Genomic DNA, 18,243 nt, shown 5'->3' on the forward strand with positions numbered 1-18,243 from the left:
GTTTTATTTTTAGTTTCTCCAAAAGGCCTTATAACAATGAAGATAGTCTCTTACTTATTTACCTATCATCTTTCCTTAATTGTCAATGTGAAACTCTACGAATTCTCAACAATTAACGAATTAGACTATTTATATCCTCATATGTGTCTAAATTAATTCTAATGAGTCACTAATGTCAAACGATCCCAACTAAGATGTAGGTGTGGTTTCCAAAACGATGAGGAGGAGGGGTTAACCCCTAAAGGCACCGGTAGGTGAGAGCACTACAACTCGAAATATAAGAAATCTTTCAAGATGTTTGTGAGATTCCACATTAATTGGAGAGGAGAACGAAACATTATTTATAAGAGTGGGAAAACTTCTCCTTAATAGACAAGTTTTAAAAAACTTGAGATGAAGCCCAAAAGAACAATATCGGGTAGTGGTGGGTTTGAGTTGTTCCAATATTGTAGCGGAAGTGTAAATAAGATCGATCTCACTCACACATTTACGAACCGAATCATTTTTATTTCTTTGTTTAAAAAAAAATGTTGCAACTTTTAAGAAAATATTTGCTTTGCATTGAATCATTTAACATTACGTGAAGAAATTGAAGGGATTGCGAGGCCTTCCTTGCCATATTCGTCAATCATGTCTACTCGATGAAGTCGACTCAAGCTCACCACCAATAGCACAAGCAAATGAGGGCGATCTTATGTGAGAAGTAGGTTTATGGTGTTAATAGAGAAAATTCCTTCGCCTGCGGTAGACCAAGAATGTCTCGTTCTCCTCCCCAACTGATGTAGGATCTCACAATCCACTTCCTTTTGGGATCCAGCGTCCACGCTAGCACATCGCCCAGTGTCTAGCTCTAATACAATTTGTAACAGCTAACCTCACCGCTAATAAATATTGTCCGCTTTGACTCATTACATACTGTTATCAAAATGCGTTTGTCAAGGAGATGTTTCCACACTCTTATTCTCCTCCCCAATCGACGTGGAATCTCCCAAGAGCGCGGTTGATTCTGCCCATGTCTAACAATGCCCCTGTTTACCCATATTTTATCCTTTGGTTTGCCATTGAGGATGATAGAGAAACTCACTGAGAGAGAGAAGTGTCTGGAAAAATGAATACAAAAATATAGAAACTAAGAGAAATAGTATAAATTTAGAAAGACCAAAGAAAAATTTAGATAATAAAAAATTGAGCTGTTGAGATGGTAACCACACCAATCAAGACTTGAAATTCAAATTTGGCACTTAATAATTCCAACATTCTCGTGTAATGTGATCATGTGTCTCACGTGCATTTTAAATATTTTTCTTTTAGGAAGTCACTCAGTATAGTATTGTTTTAAACATTTTTAGTTATTCTATCCTCGTGAAAGCTCTCATTTAGAATGGTCTCAGTTTATTCATCGGTCCCTCCTTTACTCGAGTGTTACTATATATGTTCAAAATGTATATATATATATTTTGTCTTTAAAACATGGTTTTAATTGGAAAAAAATATTTGAGAAATGAATTAATTATCCAACAATCATATATATTATATATATATATATATATTCCAAAAATTAAAGTTAGGGACATAGAATATAACAATCTTGTCCGTAAGGATTAGAATATTCCTCCAACGTAATTAATAAGCTTTAGTTTGCAAATGGGTCCATTTTTTTTATCACTTTATTTAAAGAAAAGATAAATTACATAAAAGAAATGTGTTCATAATTTAGGACCATGTAAATATTTCTTTGCACTTTTTTGTATTAATAATATTCCACTTTAAATTACACTACATTGAATTTTGTAGAAAATCTACTCTCATTGAATTTTGCCAAAGGGTCAAAGAGACGAGGAATGTGAAATAATTTTCTAAGACCAAGATATCCTATAGATGCTATATTCATACCGGTTCGAAATGCGAATCATAGTATTCATTCTTATGTAAATGAGAATGAAAAACGAGATACTTTTTCTTGAATTTTTTTGTAAGAAAATAAAAAAAAAATGAGGATTTCTCCAAGAGGACGAAACACTTTTTATAAGAATGTGGAGATCTCTTATTTTAAAACTGTAAGACTTACACTATAAGTAACGGGTCAAAACAGACATAGACATAGACATAGAGATACATATGAGAATAAAAAATAATAGTCAATTTTCTTTATTTTTCCGGTATTCCATGTTTTTCTTCTATTTTTTCGTTTTTAATTTTGTAATATGATTTTTTTTTTGTTATATTATTTGTGTTTTGTCTTGTCTTCATTTCTAACTCGAATTTTCTGTTTTTTGTTTATGGTTTTCTTTTCGTTATTTATTATGTATTTTATTTTTTTTGATAAAAATATTATTTTTATCTGGTAGAAGAATGACTCTGATACCATGTTAGACGTGCTACTCTCCACAATGGTATGATATTGTCCACTTTGAGCATAAGCTCTAATTTATTTTGGGTTTCCACAAAAGACCTCATACCAATCAATGGGGAGAGTATTATTTGATTATAAAATCATGATTATCCTAAATTAGCTGAGAGGTGGGACTTTCATCCTCCAACATCATCTACAATTTTAGAAATTTCAAATAGTTTATTGAGGAGTTAAGAAGAAGCAGATGTACTTATGAAATTTATTTATATGAAAATCATAGTTGAATTTGATTGCTAGATCAATTTAAATAAAAAAAAATTTAAAGGATAAATAATGAAAGTACATTAAAAATTTAATTAAATGACTCGAATGAAAATAAAATAACTTAGTAAAATGGTTGAAAGTAGGAAAATGCAATTTGGATCGAATCGATGCGCCGTCGGTGATGATTTCTTGAAGGTTTAGAATACTAAATACGGTTTCGAATTTGGAGATGAACCAATACAACTTTTTACCTCAATTCTTTTTCTCTTATCTCTTTTATATTTATTTTGAAACTCTAACTTGTTTCGATTATCTTCTAACAGAGATAAATATTGTAATTCTGTTCTGTACGAAGATTTAAACCTTTTAATTGTATTAATTATAATTTTATTTGTTTTAAGCTTGATACATTTCTTTATACCTTTTGTTTCCTTGGACTACTACTAATTTTGATGCATGTGTAAAGATGAATTCAAAAGAAAAAAAAAATGGAATAATGATCCCACTTTGACCATTTGCTAGGCAAAGCTAACTCAGTCAGCTAGTATTTTGTGTCGGTGACAAAAGTGAGGAAGGTTGTTGGTGCATGCACATATCACGACCCACTTTGACCTTTCTCTTTTTCTTTTTGTCTCCTTTCTTTCCCTTCTCAATAACTACATAGGCAGTGGAAACCAGACCAAAACAACACAACAATATACTCTTTATCTCCCTGATTTTCCTTCTCGATATCGAATCATGTCTCTATCATTTTCTACCAACCCATCCTCGAACCGGAGCCTAAAACACTTCTCCGACGAGGTGGTTGCCAGATCCATCTATACTAGACACCGTGATGGCAAAAGAATCAAGTTCGATATCGATAATTATATCGCACTGGTTGATAGCATCATTACAACTGCAGATCGAATCACCAAAGTAAGCATTTTCGTATACTATCTACTATTCCATTTACATTTCCCCCAATTTATGTATTTTTTATATAATCAATTGTAGGGTAACAAAGAAGGTTTGAAATTGTCAGATGATTTCTTGAATGTTGATCCTCCAATTTTTACTCTTAATCAGATATCGACCGAGGTTAGTATAAAAATCGACTTACCTTGTTGTGTGATCTACATTTAGTTTTATATGTATCACATTTAGGGTTTGTTTGGATTATTTGAAAGAAAAAAAATTAAGCAATTTTCAATGAATTAGTATCACTTTTTAAGTTGTTATAACAGCTCAAAGCCACTATTTACAGATATTGTCAGCTTTGACCTGTTATCTATTGTCGTCAACCTTACAGTTTTAAAATGTGTCTTATAGAGAGAGGTTTCCACACCCTTATAAGAAATGCTTCGTTCTCTTCTCCAACTAATGTACCCAAAGCAATCCTTATAAAAATGTGAAAACCTCTCCCTTATTGACAGATTTTAAAAATTATGAGTCTGATAATAATACGTAACAGGCTAAAACAGACAATATTTATCCGTCGTAAACTTGAACTGTTACACATTAAGTGCATATTTGAAAGAATTTTTGAACGTTTGAAAAGGGATTACAAACAAGATCTAACCACGAGTGGAATTTGATGTTTCTTAGTTGACACGTAAAGCTCCAGGAATAGAGAAAGCTCACCAAACAACACTAAACATTCTTGATATATTGGTAAGTTACCCATGGGAGGCCAAAGCAGTGCTAACATTGACTGCTTTTGCCACTGAATATGGAGACATATGGCACCTCAACCATTACTCATTGTTGGATCCACTTGCAAACTCCTTGTCAATGATCAAAGGAGTCCCATTCCTAAAGAAGCAATTAAACTCCATCAAATATCGACAAGTGCTTCTTTGCCCCAACAGTTTAATCTATAGTTGCTTACGAGCCATCAAATATATGAATCAACTCAACAAACACTTCAAACATGATGTAAACGAACTTTCGGAGTTATCCTCGGCCTTTTCTCGACAAATTCCATTGACTTCTTACTGGATAATACACATTATTGTTGCGGCTCAATTCGAGATCTCAAGTTATTTGAATTCTACCGAGTAAGTATTAAAGTATTTTACAGTTCAAACAACTAAATAGACACAAATTTCAAACTTCAGATATTTTTGTACAAATCTTTCGAAGGATTGAATAAATTTAAGACTTTTAATTCTGATTATCTTTATTCGATCTCGAGTAGAATATGAATATCAAAAGTGTTAAGTAATTTATTGAGTTCTGTGGCTTTATTTTTCAGGGGTCAACCACAAAATTACTTGGATGAATTATCTGAAAAGATCGATTCAATACTTAATACGCTCGGAAGTTATCTCAACATCGTTTGAGAGGAAGGATGTTAGAGCTAAATAAAATTACTCCACCTTCTAAATTTTTGTTCTAACATTTGCTGCATCTAGAAAGAAGGGACAAAAGAAAATATTGGTCTTTTTCTTTTCCATCCTAGCTCGTAGAATATGAACTTTGTAATATGAAAATTGCATTAGAAGGTCGAGTTAATGCCTTGTGTGGGATTACTACTCTACTTTGTGTTTGTGTACTAATTATATCAATAATCATTTTATTTTTTAGTTGGTAAAGATTTTGTTTGTAATTTTCTATGTTTTATTATAAATGTCGAGGATGGTTGGAGTGTCACGTTGGCTACTTAAGGAAGAATTATATTTAAAATGGATAATATCATACCAATGTAGAGGTTAATTGATCCTTTCCCTCGTATAAGAGTCATGTCCTTATCTTAATTTAGTCATGTCAATAAAATCATCGAATGTCGAACAATGAAATTGTGAGCATCGAGCGTATAGTCACAGTGACTCATGTGAAGAACAAAGAAGTTGTGAGCCGATTTAAAGGGAAATCCAATGGTGAACTTTGTTCGAGGGCTCCATAGAAAGAGTTGTCAACGTAGACTTTTCTATCAAATAACCTTTTTTTTTTTTTTTTTTTTTTTTTTTTTTTTTTTTTTTTTTTTTTTTTTTTTTNCCATCCTTATAAAGATATTTTTTTTCTTAATTTACAATCAAACATAGGCCGAAATAAATGAGTCTAAAAATCATTCAAAAACTAAAATCTTAAAACTCTTGCACTTTTCTTGACGAACGCCGAAAATGCATTTTTCGATCCAATTTTGTTCGATAATCCCTCAACGATGACATTTCAAAAATTCAGAATCCAACTCCAAGAATGCCTTTCAGCCATTTGTTTTACCTTGTCCTAAAATTCGGTCTTTTTCCTGAATTCAAGTATTTAATACTACATCGAGATTCAAGTGTTACGTAAATAGATATTTCTAGCTTTCCAAACGTGGAAGTTAAAAAAAAGATTCAACATTATACATAATCATAAACTTCTCCATGATTTAAAATCAAATATACAAGTTTAAAAAATATCTTTACACTAAAAAATTCAAGTATTCTTCTCTAATTAGTTTTGGATAGAAATTATTAATATTTTATTTTTAAAATAAATAGAAACTTTTTATAAATTTAAGTTTAAAAATATTTTTGAGACAAAATTGAAAAGATATTTTTATTAATTTAGTAGCAATCACTCATTTCTCACTTCTACAAACTCTTGGTAAAATCCTAACCAATAATTAAAAAAATAAAGTTGTGCACTCCCTTTCATTTGCCACTTCATAATAGCCCAAGGTAAACAATAACGTCCTATGTCCAAAAGTTTAGATCAAGATTTAAAATTTGAATTCATAATCATATGTTTTGTAGGAAATTTTCAGAAAATCACCTAACATAGACTTATTCAAATTAAGCTTGGTTAATTTTTGAATTCATATGATTGAGCCAACGGAATAAATGTGCACCTTTTAGTAACTTTCAAATTCTACAAAACCTTTTTCAGTCATTTTATTATCAAGATCGTGTTGAGGATCATTCGGAGGGAGTTCTACATTGGCTAATTTAGAGGATGACCATGAGTTTATAAGCAAAGAATACATCTACATCGCACATCTCCATCGCTCTTGTTCAGATGTGATAGTGAGAACATTACAAATGGAAGATGGAAGTTAAGTACCATATAATCATTTATATTTATTCCAAACGTGATGCATGCCGATTTTCTTCCCCTTTTAGTAAAACCTACCAAATTTAAGTTCAATCTGTAGTAGATATGGACCCACTTTTACGGCTTGTCAGCTAAAGCTCTCACTCAGCCAGCTAGCTATACACACAATATTCTTTTATTCAGACAAAGAAAAGGACAGCGTTTTCATGAAGGTATCGCTTCTTCTTCACCTTTATCTCCCCTTTCATCACTTATCAAGACCTATAAATAAGACACCAAATTAAGAGCAAATGCCACAACAACTTCTTCCTTCCCTCTTCCTACTTACATTTGCTCTTAGTTTTCCAATCCCTCCTTTGTGAAATCATGTCTCTATCCGTTCCCAACAACCCCATTGCTTCATTGCACCATCCAAAGCTTTCAACCTCCACCAAGGACGACCAAAGCGTAAGACACTTATCCGACAACACCGTGACCGGCCACATCTATACCAAACATCGTGAGGACGATAGTGTCAAGATCGACGTCGATAATTACATTGCACTCGTTGAAAGTATCATCACAACTGCTGATCGAATCACCGAAACTGTTACTCACGTACCCATTTCTACTTATCATCGTCTATTTTCTCGTCATTAATTTCTATCTTTCGAGTTTAGTTTATATATGTATGTGATTGATCCATAACCAAAATTGTAGGGCACCGAGGGCCGTTTGATATTCTCAGATGATTTCTTGAAGGTCAATGCTGTTGATCCACCACTTTGCACCCTTCACAAAGTGTCAAGCCAGGTCATTCTCAAAAATTAATATTTAACCAATGATTAAATGATTAAATATTTCCAAATCATTTTCTAGACGTTTTTTAAGCATGCAAAAACTTTAGGTTAAGAAAAGAAGTTAGCATGGGACATTCATATATGTATTAATTGGTGAAATGAATTGTGTATCAGCTGTCATGCAAAGCTCCAGGTATAGAACAAGCGCACAAAACAACCCTTGACATTCTTGACATATTGGTAAGCTACTCATGGGAGGCCAAAGCAGTGCTAACATTGACTGCTTTTGCCACTGAATATGGAGACATATGGCACCTCAACCATTACTCATCGTTGGATCCACTCGCAAAATCATTGTCAATGATTAAGCGAGTTCCTTTGTTGAAGAAGCAATTGGAGGGTATGAAGTACCGGCAAGTGCTTGTTAGCCCCAACAGTTTGATCTACAGCTGCTTGCGGGCCATGAAATACATTACCCAACTCAAGAATTTCGCCAAATATGATACCAAAGAACTCTCCGTGTTATCTTCCGTTCTTCGCCAAATTCCTTTGGTTTCCTATTGGATTATTCACATTATCGTTGCTGCCCGAATTGAAATTTCAAGTTACTTGAATGAGACCGAGTAAGTTCATAATTCTTCTTCTCTTGTTTATTTCCATTGTTTTAAATCACTTTTTTCATATTTATGAAATCATATTGGTAATTCATTCTTTAATGAATGAATTTATTTCAATGTTTTAAAAAGAAAATATTGTAGCTTTTCATGCTTAGTAAAGTTGATACCAAATTTATTTGATTCTGTTCTCTTTGTGTGAAGTACTACTCCATGCACTATTCAATACTTTATTCTGTTGGCTAATGTATAAACAACTTGATTTTGATATTCTATACCTATTCAATCAGCTAACTTTTGTGTGGCAATATTTTCAGGGGTCAATCACAAAAGTATCTAAACGAGTTGGCCGAAAAAATCAACTCTATACTTGATACACTTGAAAATCATCTCAACACTATTCGAATAGAACAAGGTCAATTTTCAACTTTTGATCTATGTTTGTAAAATAAAGATCAAAATTTTGATATTTAAGTTCATATGTATATGCTAAGTTGCTAACTTCAAAATCATATGTTATATATGTATATATATATATTATGGATGCAGAGGAGATTGATCTTTATAGATGGCTTGTGGATCACATTGATAATTTTCCCACTGAGTTAACCTTAGTTGTGCCTAAGCTTATTGAAGGCAAGGTCGAGGCAAAGCCTTTCATAGATGGTTCTACTGGATTGCAGGTCCTTGCCTTACAATTTTATAGTACAAACGAACATTTTGTTTTTATAATTAGATATATTTAACATCCACACGTGATATCTTATGCGTTTGTAGGTTAGTGTTGAAGATGCTTTGAGAGACAAGAACGTGATCTTGTTAATTTCTGGATTAGATATCTCGGATGATGATATTAGAGCCGTTGATTTAGTTTACAATGAAGTGAGAAAGGAGGATAAATATAAGATTGTTTGGATTCCAGTTGCTCCTGAACATTCTCTTGAACATTCTCAAGAAGAAGAGAAAGAAGCTCGAAAGAAATATGAGTACTTAAGCTCTTTAATGAAGTGGTACATTGTGCCATACACAACAAAGATTGCAGGTTGGAGGTATCTTGAGGAGAATTGGCAACTTAGACAAGACCCATTGGTTGTTGTTATGAACTCCCAATCGAGAATTGAATTTAGAAATGCAATCCATTTAATCCGAGTTTGGGGAACTGAAGCCATTCCGTTCACGAATGGAAGAACTCATGCTTTATTGGAGAAGAATTGGCCTGAGTCCACCCTTCTAAAATTTATTGAGCAACCAAGATTGCGAAGTTGGGTAAGTAAATATAACGTTTTTGTCATTAATTCCCACATAGTTATGTGTTTAGCAATGTTGTTTTGACTAGTACTTCATGTCTTGACATATCAAATATTTCATCTTTTGTTAGGTCAATCAAGATAGGACCATCATATTTTATGGAGGAAAAGATCCTAATTGGATCCAACAGTTCGAAGAGAAAGTAGTAGAAATTAAGAACGACCCATATATTAAAGAAAAAGGAAATACATTTGAAATTGTTCGTGTGGGAAAGAAAATCAATGAGGTGAATGATTATACATTGACACCTCGTTTTTGGATCACACAATGGGGTTACTTCGTAATCAAGAGTCAAATAAAAGGTTCAAGTGCGGCTGAAACAACGGAAGATATTTTACGACTAATATCTTATGAAAATGAAAATGGTTGGGCAGTTTTATCAGTTGGCTCAGCTCCATTGCTCGTAGGTCGAGGCAATTTGATTTTGGGAGTTCTCGAAGATTTTAACAAATGGAAAAGAACTTTGAACATAAAAGCCTTCCCAGATGCCTTTAAAGACTACTTCAACGAGTTAAATCTCAAATTTCACACTTGTGAAAGAATGACACTTCCTGGATTTAGTGGATGGATTCCAATGATAGTAAACTGTCCTGAATGTCCTCGCTTCATGGAGACTGGTATAAGCTTCAAGTGTAACCATGGGCGCTCTGAGCTCTAAGATGTCAAGCATAATATACGCTTTATAATACTATATGTACTACTACTAAATAATATGAGGTGATCCGACGATATGGAATTGTACTATCTGTATTGTCAAGTTTGAGCCTATTAAGCTACAACTAAACGTGATTATTTCTTATGGATGAAAGCCTTGGTTCTTCCTTCTCTTCTACTTAGTTTTTAAAAGAATTACTTTTAAATGAGGTTTTTTTATTTGAAATGAAAACGTTCATTACTATAAACATTCATTACCCATGTCATAGGAGTGATGAGAAAAAAATTCCATACCCATTTTAAGGTTTTAGAAATTTTCTCGTGTGAGAGAAATTACTGGAATATCGGTTGTTTCCACTTAGGTTCCACTCCTTGCAACAGCTTTTCCTTGAACCTAATGGATCTAAAACAACTAAACAACAATAACACAATTGCAGCTGAAACATCTAAAGATATTTTATGGTTGATATTTAATGACAATGAAAATGGTCGGGTAGTTTTAGCAATCAGTTCAGCTCTATTGGTGTATGTCGAGGCAACTTGAATCTCCTCGTTTCAACTAGAGACTACTTCAACTAGTTAAACCTCAAGTTTCAAACCTCAAGTTTCATACTTGTGAAAGAAAGACACTTTCTAAATTTAGTGGGTGGATTCCAATGATAGTCAATTGCCATGAATGTCCTCCTTTCATGGAGACTGGTATAAGCTTTATATGTTGCCACCAACACTAATTATGAGACATAAATGTTGAGCATATTATATGTACTACTATCAAATAATATGAAGTGGTCGGGCACGTGATTATTTATATCATCAAGTTTAAGTTGGTTAAGATATATTCACACGTGATTATTTTATATCGATGAATACTTATTAGTTCTTTTACTTCTTCTTGTACATGTATCCGACAAACATTCCTAAGTAAAACAAAAACCAAATGAGGCAAATAGTTAACTATGTATCTTTAATTGTGAGTTAAAAAGTTACAAAAACACTTCAAACACTTCAAAAGTTGGTTGATATATAGAAATTTTCTCACAAGGAGAAGGTGCGAGAAAAAATTAAGCACATTCAAAATTTACTCCACACTTTCTTTCTCACTCTCCTCCCTCTATTTCCTCTATTTCCTCCACTTCCTCTATTACATACTTCATTTTATCTTCTCATTTCTCCTATAAATCATCTCCTATCCTAAGTTCATCTCCTATCCTAAGTTCACCATTTTCATCATCCCAATTCATTTAGTAACGTAGATTTGGAGTTAACTTTGGAACTAGATCTTGACAAGTAGGATCAAATGAAATATCGATTCAGAAAATTTAGTAACATCGGCTTAGGTCAACCAAGTAAGTGGCTCTACGGTTGGTTTGGTTGAACGAATTGTATGATATATGATGATGCGTGTCTTTTAGTTCATGCACTCGTCATAATTATGATTGTTATTTTATACTATGTTGTACTATGTTATACCATATTAGATTATGTTGTATTATGACATGTGCTGAGGATCGTTGGGAGGGAGTCCCACATTCGCTAATTTAGGGAATGATCATGGGTTGTAAGGAATAATCTCCATTGGTATGAGGCCTTTTGAGGAAACCCAAAGCATAGCCACGAGAGTCATGCTGTCACGACCCGATTTTCGAGGCTTCGAAAGCTCAGTTCGTGGCCAAAAAGATGAAATAAAAAACAAACAAAAGGAAAGAAAATAAAAGAAAAGTAAAATAAAAAGATGAAAATCCAATAAAATTAAAATAGAAGAATGTGAAGTGTAATTTTCAAATATTTCAAATGAGGATTTAAATTTACAAAAAGGAAATACAATTATAAATGGGAATTTACAAAAGCTTCCAAAACACTGAGAGGGGACTGACGCTCCGGAACGACCCCCTCTGTAATCGCACAGCTCTCGAGCGCTCCTCTACCTCGACCGGCACCTTGCGAACACCTGAGAAAAAAAAAAAGGAGAATGGGATGAGTATAAAAATTATACTCAGTAAGCCACCTACTTGTAGGCTCTCATCGTCATGGTTTTCTAATTGGCTCTAGGACGTTTGGTTCTGGTCTTAGCCTCTTGGGACTTGCTCCTTGTGGTTTCACTAGCTCTCCCTCCTCTCATTGCATACCTAAGGGTTTCCTATGTTAAGCTGACATGGTCGGCTTCTCTCTATGAGGCGCTACCTCTACATGACTGTCTGATACTACATGGTATCTAGCCCAGGGTGTGCTGAATAACTCCTAAGCTCATATAGTCCCCATAGAGGGGGCACGACCTAACCCAACCCAACCCATTTCCGTGCAGCTAACGGGCTGTACGACGTGGGGACACATTTCCCATGCGAAATGGCCAGGAGCAGTAAGAAGACAACTAGCAGGCTAAGAACACTCAAGGTACTTCTTCGTCGTGGTAATCTGTTAGGTAGGCTTATCATAGTAATAGGTCATGGAAAATAACAGAGTGTGCATGCAGTCGTTGACTAGCATCATCATACATAACTCATGCAAACTAGACACGCATGCGTCACAAGACGATGGCCTCCGTCAAGCACTCGGAATGCGGAGTTTGCGCTCAAGGGGCGACGTCATCCCTCGGGCACCCGAAACGCAGAGTTCACAATTTCGACATTAATTAAACATATGCATGTTGGTGTAAATATAACACATGTGGAAGCAATTTGGATCTTAGGCACTTTTAGAACATCAATTATAGTAAATAACTAGCATGTTCATAAGTATTACAACTTAATGAGTTTGAATACTAACCTTTTGTAGTGCAAACTCCTTTTTCCTCACGAACCGGTTTCGAACCACCACTAGTGTCTTCTCCACTATCTTCCGACCTTAGAACGAAATTGTGGAATCTGGTGAGTGACTAAACTTGGGAGGATTTTGTATATATGAAGAGAGTGTTTGTGAGAGGTTTTTCTCAAGGTTTTTCACCAAGAAGAAGAAGAACTTCCATGTACCATGATCACTCTATTTAAAGAGTCATGTTTGCATGTTCATGCAAATTTGAGATCACCAAATTTTGACACTCAAAATTCCATTCAAACTTGTGGGGTTTATTTGGCAACCATGCAAGTTTGGTTAAACTAAATTTTGACACCTCAAAATTTTACTAACATTGATTTTTACGGAATGGAGTCAACTTTTTAATTCAACAATTAATTTGAATAATTAATTTGAAATTAAAGTAACATTAAAGGATTAATTAAACTATTTAATTAATATTTAATATTAATTCAAATGTCAATCTCAATCAATTCCAACTCATAATTGATTAAGATATTTAAATCTTATTTAAATATCTCAGATTCTCTCTTTTTGTTTAATTCGTAAATAAAATAAAAATGTGGTTAAATATATCGTATATATGCAGCGCATATTCCCTAATTTGAATTCGAACACTTCGAACTCACTCATCACACTATTCTATGGTTTAGTCCGATATGAGCTAGCAGAGGGACCTAATGGACCTATAGATCATGGGCTCCAACGATCCAAGATTAACCGGTTAAACTCATTAACCTGGTTAACAACATTCGTTAACTACTAGGACACTCCACTATAGCTTAGTAGTTGCACTCCCCTCACTATAGATATATTTCTGTCCATTTGATATAACCATGATTAGTAAGTCGATCCTTCACAGGTTGTTCGTAACTAGAGCTGGGTCAATTTACCGTTTTACCCCTGAAGTTACTTCTTGTTCCTTATGTCTCACTGATCCTCTAATAAACAATTGGTTTGTGGTCCAACCAGTAAACCGAATCCCTCTCAGGCCAATGAGAGGGTGGGGCCCCTTGTTCAAGACCTGGAGTCAGTGCTTAAGGGAACTACCTTTCTTCTATCCCTAAAAGTGGGTAGGAGTGAATTCCGTCTTGCACCCCACGTCCCCAGCCATTCACCCAGTCTTACCCCTGAAATGGGAGGCCTGTTGAGTCGGCGAACTAGAGCCACTCTCACCCATGCAAATCTAAGGATAATTCCGAATAAACAGGAGTTCATGGTTAGCTCAGGATTAAAACCGAGTTACCTAGGTTATCGAATGAAAAGAAAATCAGTCTCAACAGTAAACGACATTATAAAGTGAGAGTGGTTTTCTTCATGGTCCGATCTTATGCAATACTCATTGCATAGGACGCCCCCACTCACATGTCTCCACATGTACAATTTAGTGATCACATTGTTTATATCATATACAAAAGTGGGCCGCATCCATAGTGTCCCCAGAATAAGGTACTCAGCCTTATCCTTATACTATAGATCATTTTGACTATATACTTGAACTTGATCCACTCTTATGTCTCTACATATAGTTCAAGTAATCATACTATAGCCAGAGTGTTCTTAGTTTATTAGATTTAGATTAATGATCGTAAATTTCACTTTATTCAATAACAATCTTTACTGAATAAACAACAATAATAACTTTATTGAAAATAGAATATGTTTTTGTTTACAAACTATGAGTTTTAGGACATAAAACCCAACAATGCATACATATAGTGGAAGCTTAAAACATATAAGCAACACCCAGATAATTCTCCAATACGCCCGTAACAATCGTCCTGCCTAACCTCATTCATGGAAAGCTAATCTAAGGCAAATATACTAGCATGCATGCAATCCAAGCGAATCCTACAAGCATTTCTTCCTAAATATTGGGTGATGACTTACCTGGTTGACGCGTGCCATTTCGCTAATGCCTTTACGCTCGTAGGGTGTCCAAAAATACTGATTATCCTCGATTAGGTCCCTATTCACATAAAAATATTATTAAAAAAGGAATCGGGACAAACAGAAGGTCAATGGACGAAAAACGAGCCTCTCATACACCCTCACGTACCAGCAACGCACGGGAAAGGACGCCAGTCGCAGGCTGCATGCACAGACTGCTTCACGTAGTCACGGGTCGGCTCGGCTCGGCCAGCGGTCCGGTTCGCTACAGTTCGGCCTGGTTCTATTGGTGACACGCTTCATCATTCCGCAGGAGCTGCGTCGCTCTAGCCGACACTCGACGCGTGTAGCCGCCTGCCGAGCCGCGCTCCGTCGCCTCTTTTTTTTTCTCTCTCTCCTGCAATCCGTAGCCCTTTTCTAATCCACCGTTTTCCAATTTTCATATCTTTTGATCCGAAGATCGGATCGATATGGTTTCTTCGACAAAGTTCTAGATCGTGTTGAGGGCTACGTCTTGGTATTTTTTTCGTGATTTTAGCCTCAACATAGAACGAGATTTGAGCCACAAAAGTTTGTTTACCGTCCTTGGACGATTCCCAGATTTCTGCCAAGCTTCTTCACGAAATCAACTTCCCTAGATGAACATATTCAAACATTAGGTCCCAATTCGTAAAGGTTAGTCTCGGATCTAGAAAACATTCAAGAACTCACCTCGATTCTTGATGAAGTCTTGGCAGCGGCTCCTCAATTATCCCAAACCCTCTCCTAGTCTTCCCTTTCTTTTTGTTGGCCTCGATTAAGGTTCCACTTGGACCCCTGTAGTAGGTGGAGGGGCAAAATGACACATTTGCCCCTCCATGGGCTTGGGTCAATCTGATTCTTTTTTTTATTTTTTATTTTGACGTTACACATGCCCGCCATGTCGATAAAATTCTCTAAGTGTCGAACAAAGAAATTGCTAAGGTTTGTAGTAATGAACCTTTTCATTTCAAATGGAAAAACCTCATTTGAAAGTAATTCTTTTAAAAACTAAGTAGAAGAGAAAGAAGAACCAACAGGCTTTCATCAATAAGAAATAATCACGTTTAGTTGTAGCATAACAGGCTCAAACTTGATGATACAAATAGTAGGATTCCATATTGTCGGATCACCTCATATTATTTAGTAGTAGTACATATAGTATTATAAAGAGTATATTATTGTTGACATCATTAGTCCTCAGGACGCCCGTGGTTACACTTGAAGCTTATACCAATCTCCATGGCGAGAGAACATTCAGGACAATTTACTTTCATTGGAATCCACCCACTAAATTCAGGAAGTGTAATTCTTTCAGAGGTTTGAAATGAGACACTTAACGGGTCGAAGTAGTCTTTAAAGGCATTAGGGAAGGCATTTTTGTTCAAATTTATTTTCCATTTGTTAAAATCTTCGAGAACTCCCAAAATCGAATTGCCTCGACCAACTAAAATTGGTAAAATTGCCCAACCATTTTTATCTTTATAAGATATTAGTCGTAAAATATCTTCCGTTGTTTCAGTTGCACTTGAACCTTTTATTTGACTCTTGATTACGAAGTAACCCCATTGTGTGATCCAAAAATTAGGTGTCAATCAAAAATCATTCACCCCATTGATCTTCTTTCCCACGCCAACAATTTCAAATGTGTTTCCTTCGTTTATATATGGGTCGTTCTTAATTTCAACTACTTTCTCCTCAAATTGTTGAATCCAATTTGGATCTTTTCCTCCATAAAATATGATGGTCCTATCTTGATTGACCTAACAAAGATGAAATATTGGATATGTCAAGACATGAAGTACGAGTCAAAACAACATTGCTAAACGCATAAATATGTGGAAATTAATCAAAAAACGTTATATTTACATATCCAACTTCGCAATCTTGGTTGCTCAATAAATTTTAGAAGGGTGGACTTGTTAGATAAAACCTGAGTTTTTCTTTATTTAGACTCAGACGATTTCATTAGTTCTCCGTTTGACCATTTGACAAACACGTCGAATCATTAGTTCGTTTGAACATTTGACAAACACGTCGAATGGACTAACGAAGTTTTAGACAGAAATTTTGTAGGAAGTGTCATACTAATGGACTAACGAAGTTTTAGACAGAAATTTTGTACCAAGTGTCATACATCTAGTTGGCCACTCTCCGGCTATTTTGAGGATAGGTTATATTTAAATCTGTTTAGAAGATTTGATAACCTGATTTGAAACGGGGTCAAAATTTCAGCCATTCTCTCTAGTTGTTTTAGGCGTTTTATTTTCTCCCAACAACTTCCCGTCAATGATTTCCTCTCACCAAAAACAAAAGGATTTTCCTCCCCGATTATCGAAATCCAACCGGACTCAGGCCAATTCTTTTTCAATAAAGCAAGAGTTCTATCCTTCGTGAACGGAATGGCTTCAGCTCCCCAAACTCGGATTAAATGGATTGCATTTGCAAATTCAACCTTTGATTTGGAGTTCATAACAACAACTAATGGGTCTTGTCTAAATTGCCAATTCTCCTCCAGATATCTCCAACCTGCAATCTTTCTTGTGTATGGCACAATGTACCACTTCATTAAAGAGCTTAAGTACTCATATATCTTTCGAGCTTCTTCTTCTCGAAAATATTCAGGAATAACTGGAATCCAAACAATCTTATACTTATCCTCCTTTCTCACTTCATTGTAAACTAAATCAACAGCTCTAATATCATCATCCGAGATATCTAATCCAGAAATTAACAAGATCACGTTCTTGTCTCTCAAAGCATCTTCAACACTAACCTACAAACGCATAAGATATCACGTGTGTATGTTAAATATATCTAATTATAAAAACAAAATGTTCGTTTGTACTATAAAATTGTAAGGCAAGGACCTGCAATCGAGTAGAACCATCTATGAAAGGCTTTGCCTCGACCTTGCCTTCAATAAGCTTAGGCAGAACTAAAGTTATCCGAGTGGGAGAATTATCAATGTGACCCACAAGCCATCAATAAGCTTAGGCAGAACTAAAGTTATCCGAGTGGGAGAATTATCAATGTGACCCACAAGCCATCAATAAGCTTAGGCAGAACTAAGAAATTGTTGTGCCATTTGCTCTTAATAACGTCTCTTATTTATAGCTCTTGATAAGTGAAGAAAGGGGAGATAAAGTTGAAGAAGAAACGATACCTTTATGAAAACGTTTGTCTTTTTTTTTTATCTCAATTAAAGAATATTGCATATTAGGTAGCTGGTGGAGCGAGAGCTTTAGCTAACAAGCCGTAAAAGTGGGACCATATCGTATGAATCGTGCTTCACCTGGTGGCTTTATATATATGTTATGCAGGAGGGGGTGCAAATCTTCGAGCATCAAGTTTGGTATAAATAAACGAAACGAATCATATGTTTTACTTCATAGTTTAGCTTTCGTTGATATTGGATTTGAGTCGGCCAGATCAATAGTGAGTTTGTATTATAAAAAAAAAATCATTCGAAAGATAAAAGTGTAATACCCGAAGAAAGGGAAATAGAAATAGAAAAGAAAAAAAAAAAAAGAAAAAAAAAAAAAAAAAAGGA

General features: G+C 34.9%; 2 protein-coding genes and 1 long non-coding RNA gene across 4 annotated transcripts; 2 read left to right on the forward strand and 1 right to left on the reverse strand.

Annotated features, from left to right (window-relative positions):
* The first annotated feature begins 3,304 nt into the window (after nucleotides 1-3,304).
* Nucleotides 3,305-5,207, forward strand: LOC111779311 (protein SIEVE ELEMENT OCCLUSION B-like). Its single transcript, XM_023659436.1, has 4 exons — nucleotides 3,305-3,535; nucleotides 3,614-3,697; nucleotides 4,205-4,656; nucleotides 4,854-5,207. Exons 1-4 carry the CDS (start codon nucleotides 3,356-3,358, stop codon nucleotides 4,939-4,941), a joined length of 804 nt encoding a protein of 267 aa, XP_023515204.1. The 5' UTR covers nucleotides 3,305-3,355; the 3' UTR covers nucleotides 4,942-5,207.
* A 1,728-nt stretch (nucleotides 5,208-6,935) lies between these two features.
* LOC111779312 (protein SIEVE ELEMENT OCCLUSION B-like) lies at nucleotides 6,936-10,146 on the forward strand. The gene is made up of 7 exons (XM_023659437.1): nucleotides 6,936-7,234; nucleotides 7,337-7,429; nucleotides 7,591-8,039; nucleotides 8,348-8,445; nucleotides 8,580-8,713; nucleotides 8,808-9,296; nucleotides 9,409-10,146. The coding sequence occupies exons 1-7, from the start codon at nucleotides 7,004-7,006 to the stop codon at nucleotides 9,994-9,996; spliced, it is 2,082 nt and encodes a 693-aa protein (XP_023515205.1). The 5' UTR covers nucleotides 6,936-7,003; the 3' UTR covers nucleotides 9,997-10,146.
* Nucleotides 10,147-12,792: 2,646 nt separating this feature from the next.
* Nucleotides 12,793-15,452, reverse strand: LOC111779065. Of its 2 annotated transcripts, XR_002812640.1 has the most exons (4): nucleotides 15,384-15,452; nucleotides 14,842-15,306; nucleotides 14,673-14,751; nucleotides 12,793-12,832 (listed from the first exon to the last, which is right to left on the reverse strand). It is a non-coding gene; the product is annotated as an uncharacterized LOC111779065 (long non-coding RNA). The 2 variants fall into 2 exon arrangements; XR_002812639.1 differs by lacking the exon at nucleotides 12,793-12,832 and having other exon boundaries at nucleotides 14,429-14,751.
* Between the last annotated feature and the right edge of the window lie 2,791 nt (nucleotides 15,453-18,243).

This window comes from Cucurbita pepo, chromosome LG17 (genome assembly GCF_002806865.2).
Source record: "Cucurbita pepo subsp. pepo cultivar mu-cu-16 chromosome LG17, ASM280686v2, whole genome shotgun sequence".
Classification (NCBI taxonomy): domain Eukaryota; kingdom Viridiplantae; phylum Streptophyta; class Magnoliopsida; order Cucurbitales; family Cucurbitaceae; genus Cucurbita; species Cucurbita pepo.

Bases quoted from the DNA above. Each gene is read 5' to 3' on its own strand.
- LOC111779311 (XM_023659436.1), top strand. From the start codon at position 3,356: ATGTCTCTATCATTTTCTACCAACCCATCCTCGAACCGGAGCCTAAAA. The intron at 3,536-3,613 runs GTAAGCATTTTC...AATCAATTGTAG, and splicing joins CTGCAGATCGAATCACCAAA to GGTAACAAAGAAGGTTTGAA. The intron at 4,657-4,853 runs GTAAGTATTAAA...TTTATTTTTCAG, and splicing joins AGTTATTTGAATTCTACCGA to GGGTCAACCACAAAATTACT.
- LOC111779312 (XM_023659437.1), top strand. From the start codon at position 7,004: ATGTCTCTATCCGTTCCCAACAACCCCATTGCTTCATTGCACCATCCA. The intron at 7,430-7,590 runs GTCATTCTCAAA...ATTGTGTATCAG, and splicing joins TTCACAAAGTGTCAAGCCAG to CTGTCATGCAAAGCTCCAGG. The intron at 8,040-8,347 runs GTAAGTTCATAA...CAATATTTTCAG, and splicing joins AGTTACTTGAATGAGACCGA to GGGTCAATCACAAAAGTATC.